This window comes from Lycium ferocissimum, chromosome 10, assembly GCF_029784015.1.
Source record: "Lycium ferocissimum isolate CSIRO_LF1 chromosome 10, AGI_CSIRO_Lferr_CH_V1, whole genome shotgun sequence".
Lineage (NCBI taxonomy): Eukaryota > Viridiplantae > Streptophyta > Magnoliopsida > Solanales > Solanaceae > Lycium > Lycium ferocissimum.
The window spans coordinates 51826835-51852988 of NC_081351.1; the positions used below are offsets into that span (position 1 = coordinate 51826835).

Sequence of the window (26154 nt, forward strand, 5' to 3'; positions counted from 1 at the left end):
GTAGTTTTCAAAAATGTTGAAAACTAATATATGTATGAAATCTGTATGAAATTTGTTGTATATCATTTAGATATATGCGGTACAATGTGTATGAAATGCGAATAAATTCGATATGAATTAGTGTATGAAACGTTTATGGAATCTGGTTTGTATCAGTTAGAAAACTTATTATACATATATACTTTCCCATAATCTATACATACTTTGATAAGATTTTATACAATTTATATGTACTTTATCATAATCAAAATATACATACAACTTTTACACATATTTCATACATAAAAATTATAATGAATTTATACATTTATTCATATTGCATATAAAAATTTATACATATTTATTTTCTGGTGTATCAACTTTATATGGAATCTAGTTTATATCAATTACAAATTTATTATACATATTTTCTCAAAATTTATACATACTTTGATTACATTTTATACAATTTAAATGTACTTTATCATAATCAAAATACACATACGATTTTTATACATGTTTCATATATAAAAATTCTAACGAATTTATACAGTTATACATATTGCATACAAATTTATACATATATGTTTTCTGGTGTATGAACTTTGTACATAAAAATTACCGATTAGAATGGACTTTTTGAGTAAAAGTTAGAGAAAATCAGGAAACAATATCTCTTAATTTTGAATGGAGAGAGAAAAGCGAATAAAATAAGGAAAACATTTTATTTAATGTGTTTTATTTACTTCTTTTTAATTTTCCTGATTCATATAGATTTTGTAACAAATCTATTGATATATTTTGTAAACTGAAAAGTATCGTCATGTTCTGTAAATATACCCACTTACTATGTACATATATGTTTTTTGCCCATAACTAAAAGTCTGCCCATAAGGCATAGTTATGCTGTACCGGCATAACTTTAGTTATTTTTTAATAAAATTATACCGGTACAGGCAGACACGCGTCCAAACCTTATATTACGAAAATATTTTTTAATTTTATACTTGAGAGAGAGTTCGAACCCAGAATCTCAGTATTCGCCTATCTTTTCAAGTGAGGGATAAAATTTAAAAGATCAATAAGGAGCAATATATAATTTTCCCTTTTTTGTTCGGGCAATTCGTAGAATTGCCCTTCTTTTGGGGTGGTCTTTAAATTTTGCCCCTCATAATTGAAATCTTTAAATTTTGCCCTTCGGCTAAAACCCATAGGTTCCAGGTTCGAACCCACGCACAGTCAAAATTTTAAAAAAAATTCGCAAGGCAGATATGTTAAATATTCGCTATGTCCCCAATGCATACACTTGTGGAACGGAATTACCAAAGTTATGGGACCGGAGATACTTATGCCTTATGGGCGGACAAACATAAGTATACGGTTCTTCTATCCCTTTTTTAATTCCTTCATATTTTAGATTAAAGTTTTTCAGAGAAATTTTTTCTTTTACAGATATAGTCTCAAGGGAGCAGCTGTGGACCGAGGATATTTGGATACGTGAATTTTCTTTTTAAAATTGTGCATCCTTTTATTTGAAAACTACTATGTGCAAGAGATTGAGGATTATTAATTGATGTTCTTGTGAAAGTTTAATGTATTTCAAAACATGATAATTTTGCCCACGAAAGAAAATTTTTTTGAAGTTTAATTATCAATCTATGTGATTTGGTTACTTATGCCAATTAATCTGAGATAAGGCATGTATTCTTTCCGTTTATAAGTTGAAAAAAAATTAATCAAAAGTATCTTTCCTAATTCACAAAAGAAAACCTTGTCTTGCTAATTTTTTTTTTTTAATTTATGCTTGGACGTTGGTAAAAAATCAACATTCATGATTTCGGTGCGAAAGCTCAAAGTTGCAATTGGAGACCTCAAATTAACAACATTTGTTTGTAGGGGCATAATTTAAAGACCTCAAATATGAGGGGCAAAATTTAAAGACCACCCCAAAAGAAGGGCACTCCGCGCAAAAAAATGTTTTTGTTCCTGCGAATTGCCAGATATTGTTTGGGCCAAAAAAAAAAAAAGGGGGAACCAAAACCAGTTGTAAGTCCAAACCCCTAAAGCTTCTCCTCGTCTGCGCACACACACACACACACACACACACACTCTCTGCCGGTGTGCCTTTCACAAATGGAAGATATTGAAGATTTGCTGGTGGGTACCGGAGTTCCTCCAGGTTTCCGGTTACCGGTACCAGCAGCTGTTGGAGTCAATCCAAAAAAGCAAAGGAAAAAGAATGGTTTAACCAAAGTAGTTCAAGACTCTCCTACACCCAAAATACCTGGCACTCAGGTCAGCTGTCATCTTTGTTTAATACTTACTTCGTTCCAGTTTAAGTGTTTTAGTTTGATTAACAACAAAAATAAACTGGGCAATAATAAACTGGACAGAAGCTTTTTTCGTGATCCTAAATTAAATATGTGTGTAATGTATAAAAATGTCCTTTGAATCTTGTGTTTTTAAGTTTGCCTATGTAGGATGTTTGAATTGTGTAACTTATTAAACTTAGAAAGATGCAGTATTTTTGGGATAGGCCAAAAAGAAAAGTAAGACACTTATTCGGGACCGAGTAAGTTAAAAAAAATCTTTTTGAAGAGCTCCTATTACTCATCAAAGTTAGCTTTTTGTAGCTTGTCTTGTGTATTTTTGTTTGATTATGATGATTTATTTGTGTGTGTATATGAATGTTGCAGACTATTTACATCAAGACATTTGGATGTTCTCATAATCAGGTACAAATTGTGTTCCCTCAATTATGCACACGTTAATAGAAAGATGATACTCCCTCTGTTTCAATTTGTTTGTCGGGTTTTGACTTGGCAAGTAATTAAATATAATACTTTTGAATCTTGTGGTCTTAGACTAAAGATGTGTAGAATGTATCAAAATCCCCTTTAATATTGTGCTCTTAAACATGTGGAAAGTCGGAATTGAAGAGTTGCCGTAAAAGGAAAGATATATATATATATATATACACACACACACACACACATTGGAAACTTGAAAGAGACATTCTTTTTGAAATGGACTACAAAGGAAAGTAATACAAACAAATTGAAACGGAAGGAATATTTCTACGTCCTTGTAGTTCTTATTATTGATCTAAGGGCTTAACTTTTTTTCAGAAAGACTTGTTGGAAATGTGATTTGTAAGCGGAAAAAATACTTGGGAGTAATGTGCATTTATGGTTTTTGTAAGAAGGTAAACAAACCCAGATGACATATAGTGAATTGTATAATATAGGAGTAAGGGCCCTTACTTTGGCTTGCTCGACCCATCGAATTCGAAGACTGAGGAACATGGAAGAGAGCCTAAGCAATGTTGTTAGGCTTGTTCCTTTGATGTAAACGATGTCTTCCTTAGGTAGAGTTTGAGAGCCGTAGTTAGGAAGAAGTTAGTGGGATCTTTTATTTACGTTTTCTTTTTCTTTTGTTTTTGACAATATTAGTGACTATACTTGTAGTCTATGTTGCTCGGACTCGGGTGCGGGTGTCGGATATGGGTACGGATCTAGAGGTCGGATTCGTCACGATCTAAATTTTAAGATACGAGGGTACGGATCCAGTACGGATACGGGTGCGGGGATTCGGCAAAAATAATTCAAAATCCTAAAAATAGAGTTATAAAACCTAAATTTTGAGATATTATGTGGAAAGCTTGAGGAGAAAATATTGATCAAGAGGAGAATCTCGGAAGGAGATAAAAGGAAAAGGAGTGACATAGATATTTCTATATACAAGTTATTCCGTTTTCTTCAAGTTCACCATAGATTTTTGTTTTGATTACATAAATCATTGAATCTGTCCGGAATTTCTCCCTCGATTTTGGTCAAAGTACCCAAAATTGGTTGACCAGATCGGGTACGGATCCCACACCCACACCCATGTCGTGTCGACACGGGTGCGGCACCGAAAGTGAAGAGTCTGAGCAACATAGCTTGTAGTAAGGAAAAAAAATGCAAAACAACTAACAGAAAAGAGTCTACACGATTCAAAATCAATTCTGTTAGTATAGAACCATTTGATGGAGCACCTATAGTGTATACGAGAAATTGGTACTCAATGATGCATATCTTTTATTTTAAATTTCATCTTACTTAAAAAATGAGGGTTAACATGTATCCAGGATCAGTTGTAACAGTGCAACCCATGATATGTGGCTTAGGCGCACATCACTAGTTCATGCCCTCCTGACGACCAAAAGTCTTGTATTTAAGTAGATAAGGGTAGATTGCCAGGCCCATTAGCATCGAGTTTCGGATCGTGTGCTGGCTGACTCTCAGGAATTTCTTGGTTATCAAAGGAAAAAAAGATTTGGGCTGGAGTATGTTTTCCTGTTTCGCAAGTGTAGTATTTTCAAGGCTCTTGTTGTCTTAAGTTGGAGATTTGCTCCTACTGGCAGTGAGTGACTAGATTTTGCAGCTCAGAATATCTTGAGACTATTTTGAGGTAATGAGAGGGAGCTCGGACTATTGCGAACTCTGAGTTTCAGTGAAAGAGTGTGGTAGAAAGCTTTGGTGAAAGTTTGTACTAAATCACAGATCTTGGCGTTTCCAGATAGTATACGTAGCTGGAACTAGAAAGTAGGAGCATAAGCTCTAAAAAAAAATTAGTAGGAGAGAGTTGTCAGTTTGCAAATTCTATTTTGGATGGATTAAAAAGAGAAAATCTTTGACGTGATTGAACAAGTTATTCCCCGTCAAAGCTTGGTCAAAATGCATTGAATGAAGGGGTTTCTCAGAGTTCATCAGAACAATGTGATTGATAAGAAACAAAGACTTGGGATTAATGTGCAGTTATGGTTTTTCTATGAGGGTAAAGAAATCCAGATGCCAGATAATGAATTGTAAAATATAGGAGTATGACGTTGGATAGTCTGGAAAAAGTTAAGTGGCATCTTTTGTAGTGGGCAAATAGAATATCAGGAGGACTAGCAGATATATTCTTATAATGGTTTTCCTACTTATTTTCATCCATTAAGCTCTGCTTTAAATTTCAGCAAGACCAGTTGGAAATTGCAGGTTTTGATTCTCTGAACAAGTAAGGCTTGGGATTCACGTGTATATCTGCTTTGTGATTGTTGAAAGAGAACTTGGAGTTCCCTGATAGTAGACTGAAGAAATGAGACCTTAACAGCACTACTTGTATACAAAAAAAGAGAACCTAAGCAGGCTTTATAAGTAAGGTAATTTTATTAAGGAAGGACAGTGCTAAGATAGTACAGTGCAGATATAAAAAGCAGAAAAGCTGTAGAGGATGAATTTGAAGAAGGAAGGTACTCCTTCTTTTCATTATATCTTATGGTATTTGACTAGACACGAGTGATATAAGTCCAATCAACTCCTTAAATCATGCCTTGTCAAATACCACAAAGATTAGTGATAAAGATAAAAAAAAAAAAAAAAAGGGCAGCCTGGTGCACTAAGCTCCCGCTATGCACGGGGTCCGGGAAGGGCCAGACCCCAAGGGTCTATTGTACGCAGCCTTACCCTGCATTTCTACAAGAGGCTGTTTTCACGGCTCGAACCCGTGAACTCCTGTCACAAAGATTAGTGATAGTAGAAGAGAAATATCAACCGTAATGGTTGAGAAGTTTGTTTGATAGAGAAAGCATCACTTCAAAGTTTAAATTTCAATTGATTAATGAGTTTGAATTCTGTAAAGTTGTATACACATAAAATGGTGTCAAGCATTTTAGAGCTTCAAAATAAAACTTGTTTTGGAATTCTAAACATAGGAGTTGCTTTTAAGTTAAGAAACCCATCAAAGTTCATGAATCTTTGTACCATAAAACAGGCTATTTGTTGAGAAATAAGGAAGAAACTTTCAAGGGGTTGCCTACTAAGGATTGTTACAGAATATTATTGCCTTCTACAGCAAAGTAAGAAAACTATGCTGGATAAGCTGAAATCTGGAAAAAGCTGCATGATTTTTAAATGACTTGTAGTAGCAAAATAAGAAATCGTTTCAGTTTTCAGAGGTAACAAGCCAGCAAACTAAAAGCTAGAAATTATATAGAACCACTTAGCTGGACAATTTCTGAGAGGCCCCTGCATCTATTTAGCTCAGCTATTGTCAACTAAATATAAGCTCTTTTTGCATTTGTTGAATTGTCTTATTTCCTGATTCTTCTGCAGAGTGATTCTGAATATATGGCTGGTCAGCTTTCAGCTTTTGGTTATGCTCTGAGTGATAACCCTGATGAGGCAGACCTCTGGATGATAAATACGTGAGATGTTTTCCTTTTTTCAATATGCATACTTGTCTTCGATTTTCATCTGGAAAAAAGAAAGCTTTGCTCAATTTTGATTTGTAAGTTGAAACATTTACACAACTAAAAACAAATATTTGTTAAGAAGATTAGAGCTGATGGCTTCTGGTGTCTCTGCTACTCTGCATCTATTTCGTCTTCATCGCTTAATTAGGGATGACATCTGTCATGACCCAATTCCCCCTTAAGCCGTGATGACACCCAACTATCACTAGCCGGGCAAACCATGGCAATTCAATAAACAAGTCATTACATAATTGTCACGATCCAAGTTACCTAAGCTGTGACGCCACCTAACCTCGCCTGTTAGGCGAACCACAAAAGTATTTCAAAACCACAACATGAAATTTAAGAGATGCGAATAAGTCTAAAAGCAGAAGATGCCAAAAGATAACAAGTTTTAAAATAGGTACAGTGCAGAAAGACCGGAACACCCCCAGAATCTTGTAATACAAGTCATGAGCTTCTATGAACAGTAATATAAAGGGAAAAAGGTCAAATATACCCCTCTACTTTAGTTTATTGGCTAACTTTGCCCTCCGTTAGCCAAAGTAGTCAAATATACCCCTCTGTTAGCCAAAGTAGTCAAATATACCCCTTTGTTAGCCAAAGTATAAACATATACCCTTGAGTGGATGGAAATACCCAAATCAGCCAAAATTACCCATTTAACTAAAATTACCCATGCCCATAAATTAGACCCAACCCGACCCCAAAAATAATTTCACCCCAATATCAGTATTATTTATACATCCTATTTAGGACTCACTATTTTTATACATAGACCACCACATTAACAATATCAGTATTATTTTTATACTTATACCCCACTATTCAATACAATATAAATTAATTTTAATACAACCACCAAACATGAATAAGAAATAATGATACCATAACTAATACCAACATAACTTGTCTTTGGACCAAAGGACCCCTAATTATTATTAGTGGACACAATTAGTTTATATATCTATATCTATTCTTGTATAATAATAATACAATCGGCTCCTTATCTGATTTTGGGGCAAAAAAGGAAGAGCTTTTATGAATCTATCCTTGTATAACCTCATCTCTACAGGAAAAAAGGAAATTCATCATTTTGTTCTTCAGTGTTTGTATCTACTGCTCATTTTCCTCTCATGGCGACCGACACTGCACCCTTTTCTTTGTCAGGTTCGTTTTCTACCAAAAAATAATAAAATAAAGTAGAGGGGTATATAAGGGTGGGGCGAAATTATTTTTTGGGGCGGGTCGGGTCAAATTTATGGGGCATGGGTAATTTTAGTTAAATGGGTAATTTTAACTGATTTGGGGATTTCCATCCACTAAAAGGTATATGTGTATACTTTAACGGAGGGGTATATTTGACTACTTTGGCTAACGAAGGACAAAGTTAGCCAATAGACTAAAGTGGAGGGATATTGATAAGAATCGGGTTACTTGAACAAAACAAGATTATAATGCAGAAGCGAAAATACGAAGATTAAAGACAAGAATGTAAAGATAGGCGAAATTCAAGAATAAAATCCCCAAATTTCAAGATTAACTGATAAGAACCCTAATTGGTCTTAGTATTCAAAATTAGCGGATTAAGACTAATTAAGATACTAATAGAGTCAATTCAAGAACTTATATCAAAAGGTGATCTAGACCCCTATTTCGAAGAAATTAGAGACAATAATTAGTATAAGACTAATTACCTTCTTTAATTTACGAATAAGAACCAAAGATATCAAGTACGAATTAATCTTACCTCTTAAAGTAGCCACACAAAGGTGTAAAATAGAGAAACTCTCAATAATAATAATATTTGTCTAATGAAAATAACAAAATCCACCCCTATATATAGGGGAAACTTATCCCAAATAGAATGGGATTAGAATCTACTTTTATGGAAATAATTAAATACTAAAACCTAATTAGGATTAAACTAGGAAAGCATGTAAAATAATTGGCAAGTTTCTTCCCTAATAGAATAAGGAGAAGGTTGCCTAAAAAGTCACTTTGTACGTGTGACTTTCTCCAACCCAATTTGGGTTGGATTTAATTCCTTTCCTGGGCAGAAACTTCAGCCCCATGTGGGCTTGAATTTAAGCTCTTTTGGGCTCCATGTGGGGCCCAATCTTCCTCCTCTTGAGCTTGGACTTGGATCATGAAATATGTGTAGTATTTAGCCCATTCTTCTGCATAATTCTTGGACTCGTTCTTGGGCTTTTCTTCCACGATAAGCATCTTTTTGATTTCCAATTGAAGCCTAGCAACCTTGGCTTGCATCTCCTTAGCTTGTGACCTTGACGACGATCTTCTTAGGGCTTCTATAGCGCCATCCTTGCCCATGGAGCTATCAGATATATTTGACCCTTTTCCCTGGTACAAGTGTCTCAACAAAAATAAATTGTCTGGATAATAAGAACAGTGTATAGAATAAAAGAAAGACTCCAGGGTGCTGTGGATGGGGTCAAGCAGCTTACTACGACAGTCTCAATCAGCTCCTCAGCACTCAATTCACGAGCTTGACTGGTACGAGGGTGAGAATCTGCACAAAAATTGCAGCAAGTGTAGTATGAGTACACCAACACGTACCCAACAAGTATCATCACGTGCCTTCAACAACATAGTGGCGAGGGTTGGACTGAAAATACCCACTTAAACCAACTGTACAATGAAAATAGAATCATGTATGATCACTAGGATTTGGTGTAGAATTGTTACCTCAACGTCATATGGTGTTTGGGCCAGATTTCACACAAAGGATTGGCCACTGTCTTAAAAAGTGAAAACCGCAAAAAATAACAAACCTCCCGGGGCTTTAAGCAGGAAGAAAAATCAAAGCGCACACTTCTTTTAAGTCGGTTCCCTTTATCCATAAGAAGCGATGGCGCTGGTTTGCATCAGCAAAGTTTTATTTTGTACATGAAGCATGTTATTGGCGTTGACAAGTGAGGTTGCCCAATGGCAAGCAAACTCCACTTCCACCACGAGGTTGTGAGTTCGAGTCACCAAAGAAGCAAACTGGGAGAAGAGACCACTGTTGACTCCTTGATAAAGGGGGATTGGGGGATGATGATATCAAAAAATGATCATGTTATTGATGTTTTCACACGTAGACAGGACCATTACTCCTTGGGTTTGATTTAAGTCATTCCTTTTTTTCTTATTAAGGTATTTAAATCACACTTTTTAGTTTTCATGTCAATGCAAATGTATCCACCATCTGTTATCCACGTTTTTTGGTTCATATTTTCATGATTTTATGCTTTCTCCCAAAGATAGGTGTAATTATGCTAGTGCAATAGCATGCACAAAACTTAAACAAATGTCTACAAATAGGTTTTCATGCTTGCATGCATAAGCTTAGCAGGTTATTGCTGGCTGCTGTACCTCAGGCTTCTAAATGAAGCTTTTCTGTATTATTTGCTAACTAATTTCAGGCTTTCAGCTAATACTCTCATATGATGCAGCTGCACAGTCAAATCTCCTAGTCAGTCTGCCATGGATACGCTTATAAGTAAAGGAAGAAGTGCAAAAAAGCCATTGGTAGTCGCAGGTTGTGTTCCTCAAGGAAGCCGTAATCTGAAAGAGCTAGATGGAGTTAGTATAGTAGGAGTTCAGCAGATTGACCGTGTGGTTGAGGTTGTGGAAGAGACTTTGAAAGGTCATGAAGTTCGGCTACTAACCCGGAAGACATTACCAGCACTTGATCTTCCAAAGGTGCAAATTTGAAATAATTTTCTATTCTTTGAGTTGAAACCTTTATCAAACAAAAGAAAATATTTATTTTGAGTTTACGACCAGCTTGATTTATTACAGTAAAAATCAGTTACCCATATCTTGGTTCCACTCTATCTATTTTCTATCTAAACCATTTAATGTATCTTACAGGTCCGAAAGAACAAGTTTGTTGAGATTCTTCCAATAAATGTTGGTTGTTTAGGTGCTTGTACTTATTGCAAGACGAAGCATGCCCGTGGTCATTTAGGAAGTTACACAGTTGACAGCCTTGTAAGTTCTTCATTATATGAGTAGAAAAACCTGTATTTTGAGTTTTCTAGCTTTTTGATTCGGAATCTGAATTTAGGTGGGCCGAGTCAAAAATGTCATTGCTGATGGAGTGAGGGAGATCTGGTTGAGTAGTGAAGACACCGGGGCATATGGTAAACTTCTAAGTTTTTGTTTTCTTAGTTCAAGCTTTGGAAGAAATAGATGTGGTTTTGTTTTTGTGGGTACTCTACAATTTATATAGTGTGGTTTGACTGGCATGGAGTTTTAGAAAGAATGGAAGACTCTTGAAAATTGTGGTCATAATTATGTCATAACATTTGTGTGGCTATAGAGGACTTTTAAAACTTTTGGTGTTAAACATAGGAACTTCAAGTTAAATTGTTTTCAATTTTAGAAAGGTGTCATTCTTTTTGGAACGGATTAATAAGGAAATAGTGTCATATTCTTTTTAGAATGGAGGGAGTAACAATTATTAAGCACTAAGTAACCAAAAAATGAACATGTTTAAAATTGTATCCTTTATACCTACCTATATCTAGCGACTTTGTACATATTATCTTGATTTAGTCAGTACAGTAGTATTGGCTATAAACTCAAGCTGTGAATGGTAGAAAAGCCAATAGCTGGTGATAATGCTAGTCTTGTAACATATTTAAGTGTAGGGCACAAGCCTAACAGGCTTAGTCTATCAAGAATGTAAAGCACTTGTGTTTTCTCTATTTTGCAGGTCGCGACATTGGAGTTAATCTTCCTATTCTATTGAATGCTTTAGTTGCAGAGCTTCCTCCGAACGGAAGTACAATGCTCCGAATTGGGATGACCAACCCTCCTTATATTCTTGAGCACTTGAAGGAGATAGCTGATGTCTTACGTCATCCGTGTGTGTATACTTTTCTTCATGTGCCAGTTCAGTCGGGTAGTGATTCAGTCTTGAGTGTAAGTTTGAATTACATAGACATTAATCCATTTATTAACTTTCTTTTTGGTGTTGGATAACCCTTGTGAAATACCCCTTTGCTTGCCCTCATAAAATAATATTATTGCCACAATTTTTTTTTTTTATCATAAAACTCTATTTTCTCTGTTCGTCAATTTCAGGCCATGAACCGTGAATACACTGTCGGCGACTTCAGGAAGGTGGTGGATACATTAATGGAACTGGTCCCTGGGATGCAGATTGCAACGGATATTATATGTGGATTTCCTGGTATGTCTACACATTTTGCAGCCTAGTAAGATGTTGCGAATAAGTATGCGGACCTGATTCTTGTCTCCACAAGTTAGAAGCTATTTTGCTAGGACTCTCGAAAAATGTTGCCGCACCCCTGTAGGATCCTCCAACATGCACTATTGGATGATCCAACACGCATCTGACGGCATTTTAAGTATCCACCCCAACTCTTCATTTTAGTGCAATAGGAACTTGGAGACACTGTAGTCCACTCCATGTTTAAGTAGTGTGCTTTGGAATCAACTAAATTGAAGCCTGATTTCAGAAAGGGATTTTTCTGAGCAAGGAAATGAAACAGCTTTCTTTCTTCTTTTATAAAACAAATGCTTGATTTGTATTCCTCATAGCTACTGTAAAAAGGGGAAATTATTCCATTTGTTTATCACTTTTTTCGAGAGTGTCAAGATCGTTGGCAGCTGCTCTACTGCTCATTGTGTTGGAGCCCAGACTATCAAACTGAAATATTATGCAATATTTTGATTTTTACTATGGTTTCGCCAAATCATCAAGAGTTTAGCCTTAAACCTAGATAAGTTTTGATCAATTCTGCTGCTGGAAAGACCTTGCACCAAGCGTGATGTTTCGAATAGTTTGTTACCATTTTCGTTGCATTGCAGGTGAAACTGATGAAGATTTTGCTCACACAGTTGACCTTATTAAGGACTACAAGCTTGCTCAAGTTCATATATCACAGTTCTACCCTAGGCCCGGTATGTTGCTTTTCAGTTTTTCAATTGTTATTTATCTAGATATACCAGTGAGGGAGGAAAATAAAGGAAAAAAGATCTCTTATTTCTCTTGATCCACAACTCTGAAGAGAATTACAGCAAAAAGCTCTAGTTATTGCATCAAGTGAGGGATGTGAAGCTTTTTCTTTAGCAGTACACATTCTGGATAATTATATCAGCAAGCGCACTTCAGGATATGCATGGATTTCAATTATTTGCTTGCTATCCGGTTATATGCAATAAGTAGGAACTAAATGCACTTATACAGACATATATCTAGTAATCTATTTTTAAAGACTGATCTTCATAACCTGCTTAATGTTGGTACTTCTGTGTTTATCACAAATCTATGTCAGGCACTCCTGCTGCAAGGATGAAAAAGGTTCCTAGTAATGTGGTGAAGCAACGGAGCCGTGAATTAACTGCTGTATTCGAGTCCTTTACTCCATATACTGGAATGGACGGGAAAGTAGAGAGAATATGGATTACTGATATAGCTTCAGATGGAGTTCATTTGGTAAGTATGATAAAGCCAGAGGATAACTGCTATTGTTTCATAATGCTATTTTCATATTACTTGCCAATAATGCTGCCATTTCATTTCTTGAATGACTTGTCGTGTGATTTTGCATGTTAGATGCATATAGCTAACTCTCTTTGTTTCCCCCAATGGTGTAGGTGGGACACACTAAGGGATACATTCAGGTCCTGGTGATTGGTCCAGAAAGCATGCTGGGTACCTCAGCTAGGGTGAAAATAACATCTGTAGGTAGATGGTCAGTCTTTGGAGAAGTGATCGAGATCCTCTGCCAAAATAATAATAAGGATGTCCGCTCACATGAGAGTTTCGATGAAAGGTGCTCCCCATGCGCCCTTTCAGAAGAAGCTTGTGCCTGTTCAAAAGAGCAAGAACCTTGCTCTGCAACATCTGGTGGTTGCTGCAGTCAAAGCACTCAAGAAGCAGCAACAACACTGCCGCAGAATGACCCTACGGAAGATAATCACAGTAGCAGAAACTTAATCGGATGGTTTCTGAGGAATCGTAAGAATTATTCACACAAAAAGGTGGACTTAACTAGCTCGGAGTCTAAGGAGAAGCAAATACAGGATGATTTAGGTCATCGCCAAAGCGCTTGGAGTTCTGTTGATATAGCTCTTCTTAGTGGAATATTATTGAGCTTGTTCACAATAGTAGCTCTATTTTTGAATCTTGGATCTAGGAGTTTGTCATCTAAGTAGTAGATCAATTTTGTATCTGTAACTTTTTTCTATGAAGTCACAAAAGTTCAGGGCAGATGTGCAAGAGTTTGACATTTTGGTTTGTTTTATGACAGTAGAAACGGCTACTGTGATGGATTTTGTGTCAACCATGTGCTATTGTACACTTTGCTGGAATAGTAATTTCTCTGTGCTGTTTTTTCTCTTGTAACCAGATTAATTGAGACTGTCAATGAAAATAATTTGAGACTTGAAGATGGTAACATTATCTATCAGCTTTGATATGCAATTCTTTTTTACATCTAAACGGGTACAAACAACTATATTCTACAACCTCATAGAATGATTCCATTATCAACCAAAAACAAAAAGGACTTGTTATCTAATACAGGAGCTTGAAGAATGTGGGAAGTACATTATGTAAATAGGGATTCTGGGGAGTGGGGGAACAGGGAAACTGCTCTTCCATTTGTATCTTCTGTAGCAGCCTTTTATCCCACTTATTCAGTGAAACCATCTCTCTATTTTACACTTGAATACATAGATAAGGTGAACATTTACCAGCATCTCACAGAAGCATATCAGACTTAGATGGTAATCTCTTGAAGAAGTTGACAGGTACTGATGGCAACTTGCTCCTGAATCGTGGATGGCGCAACCAGTAAAGGCCAATGAGCACTGCAACTACTTGGAATGGAGTAACATATAGAAACACAGCCCAGACCAATGCAAGGATTATAAATATAGCAGTAGCCCTCGGATCCCGCCAGCTTAGTATGGCAAGTGCCCTTTCACCTTGTGTTGCCAAATCTCCAACCACAGATTGCACCCTCCCGGCCACGCTCCTCAGCCGATCATACCTCATTCTCACAACATCTGGTGGCCGGGAAGTTGGAAACGTATCAAATTCTTCATCCAGTTCATCTGGGTGAGCATTTTCAGCTTGCGAAAGGCGAGCATCCATGTGAGGTGGAGCTCTAGGCCTAAACCTGTAGTTCCACAAGCCAATTACAAACAGGTAGAGGAAAATTGTTGGCAAAATGAGTTCCGGGTAGCAAACCAATATCAAGAAAAGCATATGGACAAGGATAGTTGTCAAAGGGTTTTTCCAGAAGCAAATGCCATCAAACCATCTACAAACTGCCGAAATCCCAGAAAGCAGTGACATTATGCGAAAGAAATTAGCTTTGCTTCTTCTGAGGCTGAACATATGGTAATCCACATCCAGCATATACTCAACAACCTCCCTTCTTAGAGGTGGCTCAGCCCTTGCCAGCCTGGCAGCCACTATCTGCATTGCCTGGTGGCGCAACCAATCAATGTGCCTAACGGAAATGGGCTGCACATAATGCATTTTTGGGAGCAATGGCCTCCCATACTGTGCTACCATGTTCACCCAAGCTGTACAAGTGAACCTTATCGCCAAATGAAGCTCTCCATGTTTCCTTAAACCTGAGGGTGTAAGTACTAGCAATGGATAAAAATGTGTATAGATCCGATCGGTTTCCAAAGTCGATAACCTAATTCTCACCTTACCAATCCTCTGATCTCTAGCTTCATCGCCATTTATGTGACAATTGTCGAAAACCCCAATGGTGACAACAGTACACGGATCAAACACTTCCCAAGAGAACTGCTCGTTCCATCGAGGAGCCAGAGTGTCGATGAGTGTTCTTGTTCGAACCCATTTGTTCCCATACTTAGCAACACAATATGCATCTGTAATTCGACCTTCTTTACTCTTCATTGGCATCAGATTCTTGGCACTGAGAATGCCTAATTCAAGAATCCCAATACTAGGCTTTCTCAAGTACTTCGATGATGGTTGAAGATCACTGCTAAAATGAGTGGACTCATCAAGAACATGGTAACCAGCATCTATCCAAATTCGAAGGTGAATCTTGCTGGAAAACTTCACTTCTTTCTTCTTCTGGTCTTCATCTGCCATATGATGAGAAGGTTTGAGAAGATTGAACCATTTAGCATCAGGTAGCTTAACATGTTCAAGTCTGGGGGGAATATCTCTAACCGATATCATAGCCCTGCCGAGCACTTCATCTTTTCCCTGTCCAACTCTATCCACGACATCTATTATCAAATGCTCCTCAAAAGGCTCAGATGCAACAAACATTAGCTCCTCACTCCACACCGGATTAATGTGTCTCATCGGTGAGGGCTTGGTAGTCCTGCCCTGCTGCCCAAGCTGTAACTTCACATACGCCTCAGGCATTCGGCTTCTATCCGATGGTATAAGATCCTGAGCTTCAATAACATGAACTCTTAGATAATACAATTTGGGGGAGAAATACACTTTGGACCTTGTATTAACCAAATTTTGTTGAGTAGCCATATGAGCATCAGAATGCCAAGCATCAGGAAAAGCCTCATCAGCTTGAGTTCCCATCCAAACAGCAAGCATGATTTCACCTTGTGAAACCTTCTCCCCTTTCTTATTCACCAACCTATACCATTGTGGAGCTAAAGGACTATCCGGGGGAACACGAACAGGGACTTCAGCAATATCAAACATAACTTTGCCAACAATATCATCCTTCCCAACATCCTTATCTTTCACAGTAACTTCAATCAAATTAGATTGCAGCCTTTCTTTAGAAAAAGCAAAAACACTGTTCCATACAGGGTATTGATTCTTCTCAAAGTGCTTAGTAACACCTTTGTAATTCCCAAGTTTGACCTCAACATAAGGATCAAGACTCCCAGATATATCCATAACAGGAAGATCCCTAGCTTTCACAACATGAATATACAAAAAATGCATCGGCTCAACCAAATCATAAGTACTAGCAGTTTTATCTCTACCCCAATACCCCATTCTAGCAGCCAAAGGTGGTCTAGTTTCCACTAACCCAAATTCAGGCCTTGGACCACCAGGCATTTGCATCTGCATTACATTACTAGCCACAGGTCCACCAGCCTTTGCAAAATCAGCCCTTCTCTCCACCATCACAGGTGGTTTCTCAGCCACAGGTGCCTGTGCTGGAATAGAATGAAAAGTCCTTACCTCTGGTTCTTTTTTCGTCTTGATCTTGATTTCAGTTTCCTTCATGTACTGTTCTTCAAAGTTGTTGTTTGTGTTAATTTCTTGCACTATTGGAGTAAAAGGGGTTGTCCTATCTTCACCCCTATTCACATTCTGTTGCTCAGTTTCCACTGCAAAACTCTCTGGAATAACATTATCACCACCAGGAACATCACCAACATAGATTCTTAAGGCAATATCACCTTTAATATGTGAAAAGAGTCCTCTTTTATCAAGAGGGTATCTCTGAACTAAAGCTTCAGAGTCATTAAAGGGTATAGAAGAACCAGAAATCTTAACACGACCAAGAAAATTCTTGTGGTGACCATGTTTTTGGTCATTATAAACAGAAACAGAGATAGTTTGGTGTTCAAGTTCTCTTGGATTCTTGATGCTGAAAACAAGTTTTTCATTCCATTGGGGGTTGAGATCTTTGGTTTTAGTTTGAGTTCTTTGACGTTGTTCATCAAAGTCTACTTCAACAAATGGACTTGCTGAACCTTGACCATCTTTAGGCATCAGATCACTTGCATCAAGAACTTCAACTATTAACTTAGCCATTAAAGCAAGAAAGTTTGGTTCTTTGGTGAGTAGGAGATAATTAAGAGACAAAAAAGTGTTCTTTTTAGCACCCTTAGTTGGTGGGTAAGGAGTAGAATTGAAGGAAAAAAGAGAGATGGAGATGACAGGGTAGGCGGTGAAGGAGATTGATATTGCAAAACAAGGGAAGAGTTAGGGTGGGGGTGTTGGGGCATGGGGGTGGGGGCCTAGGAATTAGATTGTTAAATTTCGGTAGGCATTTTTGGTGGAAAGTGGGGTGGGGTGGCGTGGGTGTGGGGGCCTGTCAAAGTCTTTCATGTTGTAGTATATCTCTTCTGATTCTAAATAAAATAATGACACACAAGGAAAAAGCAAAAGTCTCCTAAATCACAATACCCAAGGGTAGGTTCTAGGAAGTCATTTTTTGGGGTTATAAGGCAATTGGAAAGTGGAACCTTTTTTTTTTCCATCCTGTATTTCGCACCGGTATTGGGGTGCAACTAATTCGGATTCCTGTTAGGTAGTCCCACTTTGGAGGGCAAAATACTCCTTAACAATGGTGATTTCATACCCAATGAGGCTCGAACTCGAGATCTTGATTAAGGATGGAGTAAATTGAAACTTTGGTAGTTAGACATTTCTACTACTCCTCCATCACAAATTATTTGTGACTTTTTGTTTCACACGAGCTTTAAAATGTATTAATTGAGAGGGGTATTTAACTATTTTTATTTTTGTTTATGTTTAAATTATAAAATTAAATGTTACTCTATTTTTGGTGTCATATCTATTAATGAATTTTTTTTAACTAAGGATAAAATTGGGAAGAAATAATTAATTGCGTTTCAAACTTCTAAAAAAAAAAAAAAAAATTTGAGACAACTATTTTTAGTAACCACGATAAATAATTTGAGACGGACGAGTATAAGTTTAAATCTTTTTATTTGAATTTAAGTTAGATGACTGTTAAAAAGGGTATTCTTGAATTCTATAGTGGGTATCTATAACAATCGGGTTGAAAATTTAAAAAATAGGATTTTAAAAGTTAAATCATGTTGTGTGTGTCCTGTCGAGAACATCTGACAAAAAATTTACCTAGCGTATATTAAGGGATAGTTTAGTTCATCACGCTAATAGAACTCTCAACATAAAATTCTGCATAAGTTAATATGCGTTTAGGTGTTAAGCTATTTGTATAAGAAGAACTATTGTAGCATACTTTATTCGATATTTGGTCGGTCTTTTTAGACCCCACATAGTTGACATATACAAGTTATAAGAGAATTTATATATTATTTTATGTAAAATAAAAGAGATAATAGAAAGTGGTACATTAGCAATATATGAATATGAATATGAATATGAATAAGAATAATCAAAGATTATAAAAAATTAAAAGTGATTAATCTTTATACGAAAATAATTTTATCTTATTATTTATTGCATAATATTTTTTGTATTATTTGCAGAATATCATTCTTGTATGGCTTCCGTCAAGGAAACAACAAGTGAAAAAGAAAGACAAAAATTAGGAAAACCGTGCTCAATCATGTTCTTTCAATGTATTTGATTATTCATTAATTTTAGCCCCCGTTTGGCCATAAGAATTATTCACTTTATTCCGGAATTTTTTTTCACTTTTTTCCGGAATCAGAGTTTGGCCATGAGAATTCTGAATACAACTTGTATTCCGGAATACCAAAAACTCAAAAAACTTATTTTTAAAAAAAAAATCACTTTTTTCATTTTTTTACAATTAAATTTCACCAAAAACTATAATTTCAAAAACTATGATCAAACACAACTCCACCTTCAAAATTCCAAAAAAAGTAAAACGGGGCATTAGGAACTTCATATCTTTAGTACCCAAAAGTGACGTCCATATCTCGACACACTACCACGGAGGATAAGATTTATGAGGACATTCAAATTTGAGTGACACTCCACCTTCTTTATTTTATTTTATATTATTATTAGTGGTCGTCGTCGTTGTCGTTTCTTTTCTCGACTTTATATGACTTTTACTAATAACTTTTAATTCTAGTATTACTTTTGTAATTTAATTTCTTGATTTTATTTCAAAAGAAATTACGGAGTCATTGTTTGGATTCATATCGCCAGTGTGATACTTTATCTCGGTCGAAAAGGAACGTTTACTCGCATTAAGAGCTTGAAAAATTGGGTGTTTCTTATCATTTTCTTCCTCGAATATTAATTCAAAAGTAAAATATCTTCCCCTACTTTGACACCCCCTTCCCCTTTTATCTCAATTGAGTATTTTAAATGCCTTTATTTTTATTCTAATAAATAATTATTTTAGTGGATATACACCCCTTATTATAGAACAAATAAATCTTATTTGTGAAGTAAAATAAGTATTTTCCTAATCTCAATTTCCTAGAAAAGTAACGTGCCTTGAACTTAATCCTTTGATCAGCCTTTGAGGATTGAGAACACGTTTTCGTTCATAAATTAATTTTTAAAATATCCTCTATATCATTTCTTTTCTGCATGTCTATAAAAAATTGGGGTACCATGTACACAATTCAATAAAGTAAAGATGACAATCGAAAAAAAAAAAAAAAAACTGCCATTAAATACTAAACATACATATTGGAGAATAGTAGGACAAAATTAAAACTGTAGTTCCTTTTTAAACTATGTACAAATAATTCAACTTTACTAACTCAATTTCCAATTTCAGATCAATATATCATAATTAAAAAAATATTAAAATTAAAATGCATTAATGTCTGTTAAATCATAAAATTATATATAAAAGCACTTGTTATGTATTTTGATTTGACATATAAACACGGAGAAAGGGACAAAGCACATTATTTGTGAAAATATAGCCGAAAAAGCATTTTCTTTCCCTTTCAAAAGGTCTTAGGGACGCCCATTTTCCTATAATTAACATAGCTATCACCACCTAGGTTGTTGATTAGCCAAACACCATAGTTTTCTGTTTCTTCGTTTTTTTTTTTTTTTTTTTTATAGAATTAAAATAATTCACGAGGAGTCAAAAAGTCAACAAACTATAGATAAACAATTCTCTCGAAGTTTCTGCCAGTATTATCACTTTCATATTGCTCTTTCAAATGGTACACTTTATTAATTTATACATATCATTGTGGTGGAATATTTTCTCAAAGGAATTGACCATTTATGAAGCAAAAGAAGACGATGGACGGTCACTTTCATTTGTTGGACTATTTTTTCAGATTATACCAATTACTGCAATAATTCATTAGTATTATATTATTCTCCATTACTATTAGTATTTATTATTATTGTTATCGTTATTGTTATCTTTATTGTTATCTTTATTGTTTATATTGTTCTTATTATTACTTTATTATTGTCGTTGTTATTATTTTTATTGTTATTGTCGTTGTTGACTGTCGTTGTTATTATTATTATTATTATTACTACTACTGTAGTTGTTTTTATTGTTATTATTATTATTGTTATTATTGTCGTTGTTATTTTTTTATTTTTTTTTGCTATAAACAACAATAGTATTGACTTTATCTTGTGATTTATTTACCTTTAAATATTTTTTTCATAGTACACAACTACTGTTTTATATGAACTCAAACTAAGTGTAAAGCTTAACATCAAGTAAGCCCTTGAATCAATCAATGATTCTTCGAATTTAAGTGTTTTTTTTTTTGTACTATTACTAGATCCCGCTATTACAGCTACTAGTTGTTCTTCGATTCATGGTATCAATGCAGTCATTTTCAATAACAAAAAATTACAAAAAGAATGTAGGAATAACTTAGGAATCCTCATTGAATATATTTATTAAAGAAGAATCAGAAATTCTTTATTATGAAAGAAGTATATTCGTTAATAAGAATCAATAAAAATTGCCATGGCCTTTTCTAGACAAGGATGTACGTTTGATGTGAAGTTTTGAGTTGGAGCCTGCAAGGAAAAGAATGAATAAAGTGATGATACACTATTATAAAGTGATGATGCACTACTCTAGGTTGTACATTAAATCATAGATCATCCTACCTCTTGCCTTTTATCATTCACTTTATTTATTTTTCTTCCTCTATTATTTGATTGCACTATTATAAGCAGATCCATATGTATAGTTTAACTTTATTAAAGGTTCCATCTCCTGATGGAAAAATATGGTGTTGATAAACGTGATCTTGCTAAAGAGTATCTTCTCAGTATACACTTTAGAATCATTCTCATTCAAAAGGACAATGAAATACTGACATGAATGACCCAATCACTCCACTTTCTGTTGTTAAATGTACTTGCACCATAATTAAGTCCTTTTTCACTTAGTAGCCGTTTGGATATGATTTGAAACCATGAGATGAAATCATGATTTGAAATTATGTTTGGTCATGCAATTAAAATTTCTTAAGTTGAATTTTTTCTTATAGACATAAAAATTCACAAGTTTTGAAAACTATCAAAATATTCTCATTCAAATACAATCTTTACTAAATGAGCGAAATTAAATATAACAAAATTGATATTGCTTTAAGGCTTTTCTAAAAAATACAACATTAATTGATCAAAATTTAGTTCAATAAAAAAAAAATTAACATGAATAGTAGTGTAACTACTTTTTAATATAATCCTCTCACATGATAGATATAAATAAAGGTTGGTAAATGATTGGTGGGAGTAATTGTTAAAAATATCTATCAACTTATGATTTTTTTTAATTTTTTTTTTTTTACAAAATATAAACTTATGGGTGTTTATATTTAGTAGGCGTTTGGCCATGCGTTTTCAAATCATGGTTTGAAACCATGACCCCAAACCAGCGTTTAGATATGCATTTTTACTCATGGTTTCAAATCCCAAATTATCCAAAAAGGCATGATTTGGGGTTTGAAACCATGGTTTCAACTTTTTTTTAAATCTAAAATTTAACCCATAAGTTTATATTTTGTAAAAAAAGACTCATAAGTTGGTATATATTTTTAACAATTACCCCATCAATCATTTACCAATCTCATTAACATCCACCAACCTTTATTTATGTCTATCAAGTTTTAATTTATGTGGGAGAACTATATTAAAGAGTAGTTACATTACTATTCATATTAAATTTTCGTTTTTATTGAATTAAAGTTTAATTAATTGATGTTGTATTTTTTTGAAAGGCCTTAAGAAAGTGTCTTAATTTTGTTATATGACTTAACGACTTGCTCATTTGGTAAGATTGTATAAGAATTGAGAATGTTTTGATAGTTTTCATAATTTGATGGGAATTTTATGTCTATAAGAAAAAATACAACTTAAAATATCCAAATTGCATGTCTAAACATGGTTTTCAAACCATGGTTTCAAACCATGTCCAAACGGGGCCTTAAAATTTTTGAAACCATGATTTGAAAACCCGAATCATGCCTTTTTGGATGATTTGGAATTTCAAACCATGGTTTGAAACCATGAGAAGAAATGCATGTCCAAATGCCTACTTAATTTGTGGTTCCAATTCTCTTTTCCTTTTATTAAGGGAAAGTTAATGACTTTTATCATGCCTCTAAACTGAGATGAGACGTAATTGACATCCAACCTCCCTTAACATGACCTCTAGCTGTAAGGGTACTACTGGTAGTGCAGCTGACACCATTTGTGTTGCTTCGTATTAGTTAGCAACTTAGCAACTAGTAATTATTGGCAACAAAGAAGAAATTTGATCTTGTTCTAACCATTGTGTTCTAAAACGAAAGACATAACATACTGTTAGAAATCTAAATAATTTAGCTCTGACGCACGATATATGGAACAAAGATGGGAATTTGTCCTAACATATTCTCCACAACCTCCTAATTATATGTGTGACGCTCTATACAGTCATAAGAAGTATTGTACAAGATGTGACTCATAACTCTCTAGGATAGCAAATATAGGCTCTAATAACAACTTGTCACGTCCCTACATCGGATGTGATGTCATTGACACCCAACCTGTTATATGAACGTCCCTAGCCTAGTTGACTGAAAGTTTATATTAAACAGAATGTTTCAAAGAAACTCAATAAAGCATTGAGAATTAATCTCCTAAACATTAAATTATTGTTTGATCTAAATTTAGGCAAACCAACACAGTCAAACTGAAACTACAACCCAATTGACTAAGCAGGCGTTTGGACATGTGATTTCATCTCATGAAATGCCAAAAAGGCATGATTTGGGATTTTAAATTTTTTAAATGTAAAAGTTGACCCACAAATTAATATTTTGTAAAAATAGATTCATAAGCTGGTAAATATATTTGCCAACCATTTATATCAAATATTAAAAGATCTACAAGTTGGTAGACCTAACAAATTTGCTCTTACCAACCATATATGTGGGAGAATTATATTAAAGAGTGGTTACACTACAACTCATATTCAATTTTTCATTTTATTGAACTAAAGTTTGATCAATTCATGTTGTATTTTTTAGAAAGGACTTTTTGTAGCGTATTAATTTTGTTATGAACTATGACTTTTGATTGATAAGATTGTATAAGAATTGAGAAAGTTTTGATAATTTTCACAAAAAAATATAATTTCAGAAATCTAAATTGTATGTCTAAATAAAATTTTAATTCCAAATCATCATGATCTTGAGCCACCAATTAGGACTAAAATGAGTACATAGTTTAGCGGGCAGTCCTCGGGAATAATTAAAATATCTGGTTACCACCGGAAGGAGTCAACAGACATCACAAACTGGATCTACAATGTCCGACTCTAGCCATACACCTCGTCACCGACAGTCTCAACACCTTCTACAGGTGGCCTAAACAGGCTACGTACCATCAACAAGGTAGCCAGTAAGTCTCGTTGACAACTTAATTGGCAGTACAAGTCTTTTTGGAAAGAATAATTTAATAAAATGTGATACAAGCAATTTCATATACTCCATCCGTCCCAAAAAAATTATCCTAATTTGACTTGACACGAAATTTAAGAAATAAAGGAAAATTTTTAAAATGTGTGGTCTAAAATAAATCTTAGATATTTGTATACTGTAAATCATCTCATAAAGTTAAATTGTTTTTAAATATAGAAAGGTGTCAATCTTTTTGCGATAAACTAATAAGGAAAATAGGATAATTTTTTTGGGACAAAGGGAGTAGTATTTAATACTGTAATTGATTCTGAAAAGTTTATACATACATGCATATTTACAATAGGGTCACGTACGAGTTGGCCTATCTTCCAAATGTTAGTGCACTTGTGAAGGTGATTTTTTTCACTGGACCTTCTCTTTTTTCCTCATAAATTGAATAGAAAAGAACATGAAGGCCATAAAATTTTATGCGAATAAAGTTGGAATCTAAAGCTGGTCATTTTTGTCTTTATATAGGGAAGTGGATCTCCATTTTTCTTTTAACTTTAGAATAATATATGCATAGGTCATGTGGTCCAAATTATTAAAAATAAAAAACCCAAAATTTTCTGATAACGAACACAGCACTGTAACAGAGTATCTGAAGTAGCACAAGTTCTATGCTAACAATGACAACAAATGGAACTTTCTTACCTATTCTACACTTCTACTCAGAATCCGCGACTTAAGTAGCACAAAAAATAAAAAGTTGAACCAAACTAGTGCAAAAAAAAAAAAATATACATTACTAGTATTCACGCACGAAATTCGTGCGTGAAAGGACCGAAATGCAAAAATACAGTTTGGACCTTTCACGCACGAATTCCGTGCGTGAATGGTGTCAACTGTTTTTTTTTTTTTTTTGGGCGTTACCTTTCCAATCACGTTTTTTTCCATACTTTTAAAGATTAGTCATGTTTCAAAATCCCAAAATATCAATATTTTATATAAAACTTAATATCTTTTTTTGCGTTACAATAATGTATTACCATCATGAAGTCCACCTAAACGTTTGGATCGTCGTTTTAGGGGTTCTAAAGTGCCCCGAAGCAAGTTTTGAAACTTGTAATATTTATAGGGTTTTGATTTAAGTGTTTTTATTATATTTGAATGTACAAATTTAAATATTTGATTTAATAATAATTCATCCAATACGAGAGGTTTATACTAATTAAAAAATAATTCATTCCATTTAATTACAATACTAATTCAAAGCAATACAATAATAAATTACAATAACAATACAATCTTCAAGTTCTAGAGGCTCTATTACTTCGAGACGTGCTTGTACTACCACGCCTTGTCCACACGAACGTCATGGGCCATATTGCTTACATATAGAGCACTTGCGAGAGTAAGTTCTTTCACCAACATCCATTTGATTGGGTCTCTACGACTCCGTGAGTTAATGCCCAATTTTCTAATGTAATCCTTGTTAGCAACCATCGAAAAATGGCTCGTTTGGCCAATAAGCTTCATTACCAGTGGGTGGAATTGGCAATATGCTCTAAGGTAAAGGTGGACCTTGTATTCCCCCGCCCACATAATTTGTTAATGTTTTTCATTCTCTCGAAGCACTTGACAAAGATGCGAACACAAAAAAGACGTGTGTACGCTTTTCCACTTACCACAAGCATGTTCTTGTTGCCTCATAACCAGATGCACGTTTCCCATTTACCGTTGTAATAACCCGTCCTAACTTCATACACATATTGAATTGGGTCATACTCGGTCATTTGGTGACGCCACATTTTTGTCTATAATGCTCCATAGTTTTGAAGGCTTTGGCATCCATGTCCCGCCGGTTCGCTAATATCGCTCGTTTGCCTTGTCGGCAACAAATCGCTCCACCACCGTTTGAAAGTCATTCTCACCATTGCGGTGGCAGGTAGTCCTCGGCGTATTTCGGCAAGCCATTGAAAGACTTTCGAAATTTGTTTGTTGTGAGAGCATGCCCCATCTTTTTCCTCCACGGCACGAAGCGTCCATTTTTCAACACGGAGCTTCATCAACCAAAACGTATGCGGGTTCACTCACCGACTCGACGAGATCCATTTTTTGCGGCCCATTTTCGTTGTTGCTCCATCGCGTATTTCACATCAATTTGTTTAGAGTGCCATTGTGAAACGTGATTGCAAATTTTCCTTCAAGTGCCTTAAACAATAGCGATGGTAAACAAAGTGAGGTCGCCACCTCGGTAAATTATCCATATTATGCAATATGCCTTTATGACGATCGACAAAGACGCATATGCCGTACGATCCTTAATA

At 35.0% G+C, this 26154-nt stretch overlaps 2 protein-coding genes and 1 long non-coding RNA gene across 3 annotated transcripts; 2 read left to right on the forward strand and 1 right to left on the reverse strand.

The window, feature by feature from the left end:
- Positions 1-1971: 1971 nt before the first annotated feature.
- Positions 1972-13618, forward strand: LOC132034252 (uncharacterized). The gene is made up of 11 exons (XM_059424542.1): positions 1972-2274; positions 2676-2714; positions 6120-6211; positions 9718-9967; positions 10139-10258; positions 10335-10410; positions 10986-11194; positions 11357-11465; positions 12107-12199; positions 12574-12734; positions 12896-13618. Exons 1-11 carry the CDS (start codon positions 2113-2115, stop codon positions 13454-13456), a joined length of 1872 nt encoding a protein of 623 aa, XP_059280525.1. The 5' UTR covers positions 1972-2112; the 3' UTR covers positions 13457-13618.
- LOC132034254 (uncharacterized) lies at positions 2962-5368 on the forward strand. Its single transcript, XR_009409006.1, has 2 exons — positions 2962-3445; positions 3927-5368. It is a non-coding gene; the product is annotated as an uncharacterized LOC132034254 (long non-coding RNA).
- Positions 13619-13690: 72 nt separating the features above from the next.
- Positions 13691-17386, reverse strand: LOC132034251 (multiple C2 domain and transmembrane region protein 6). The gene has a single exon (XM_059424541.1). It carries the CDS (start codon positions 17034-17036, stop codon positions 14004-14006), a length of 3033 nt encoding a protein of 1010 aa, XP_059280524.1. The 5' UTR covers positions 17037-17386; the 3' UTR covers positions 13691-14003.
- Positions 17387-26154: the final 8768 nt, after the last annotated feature.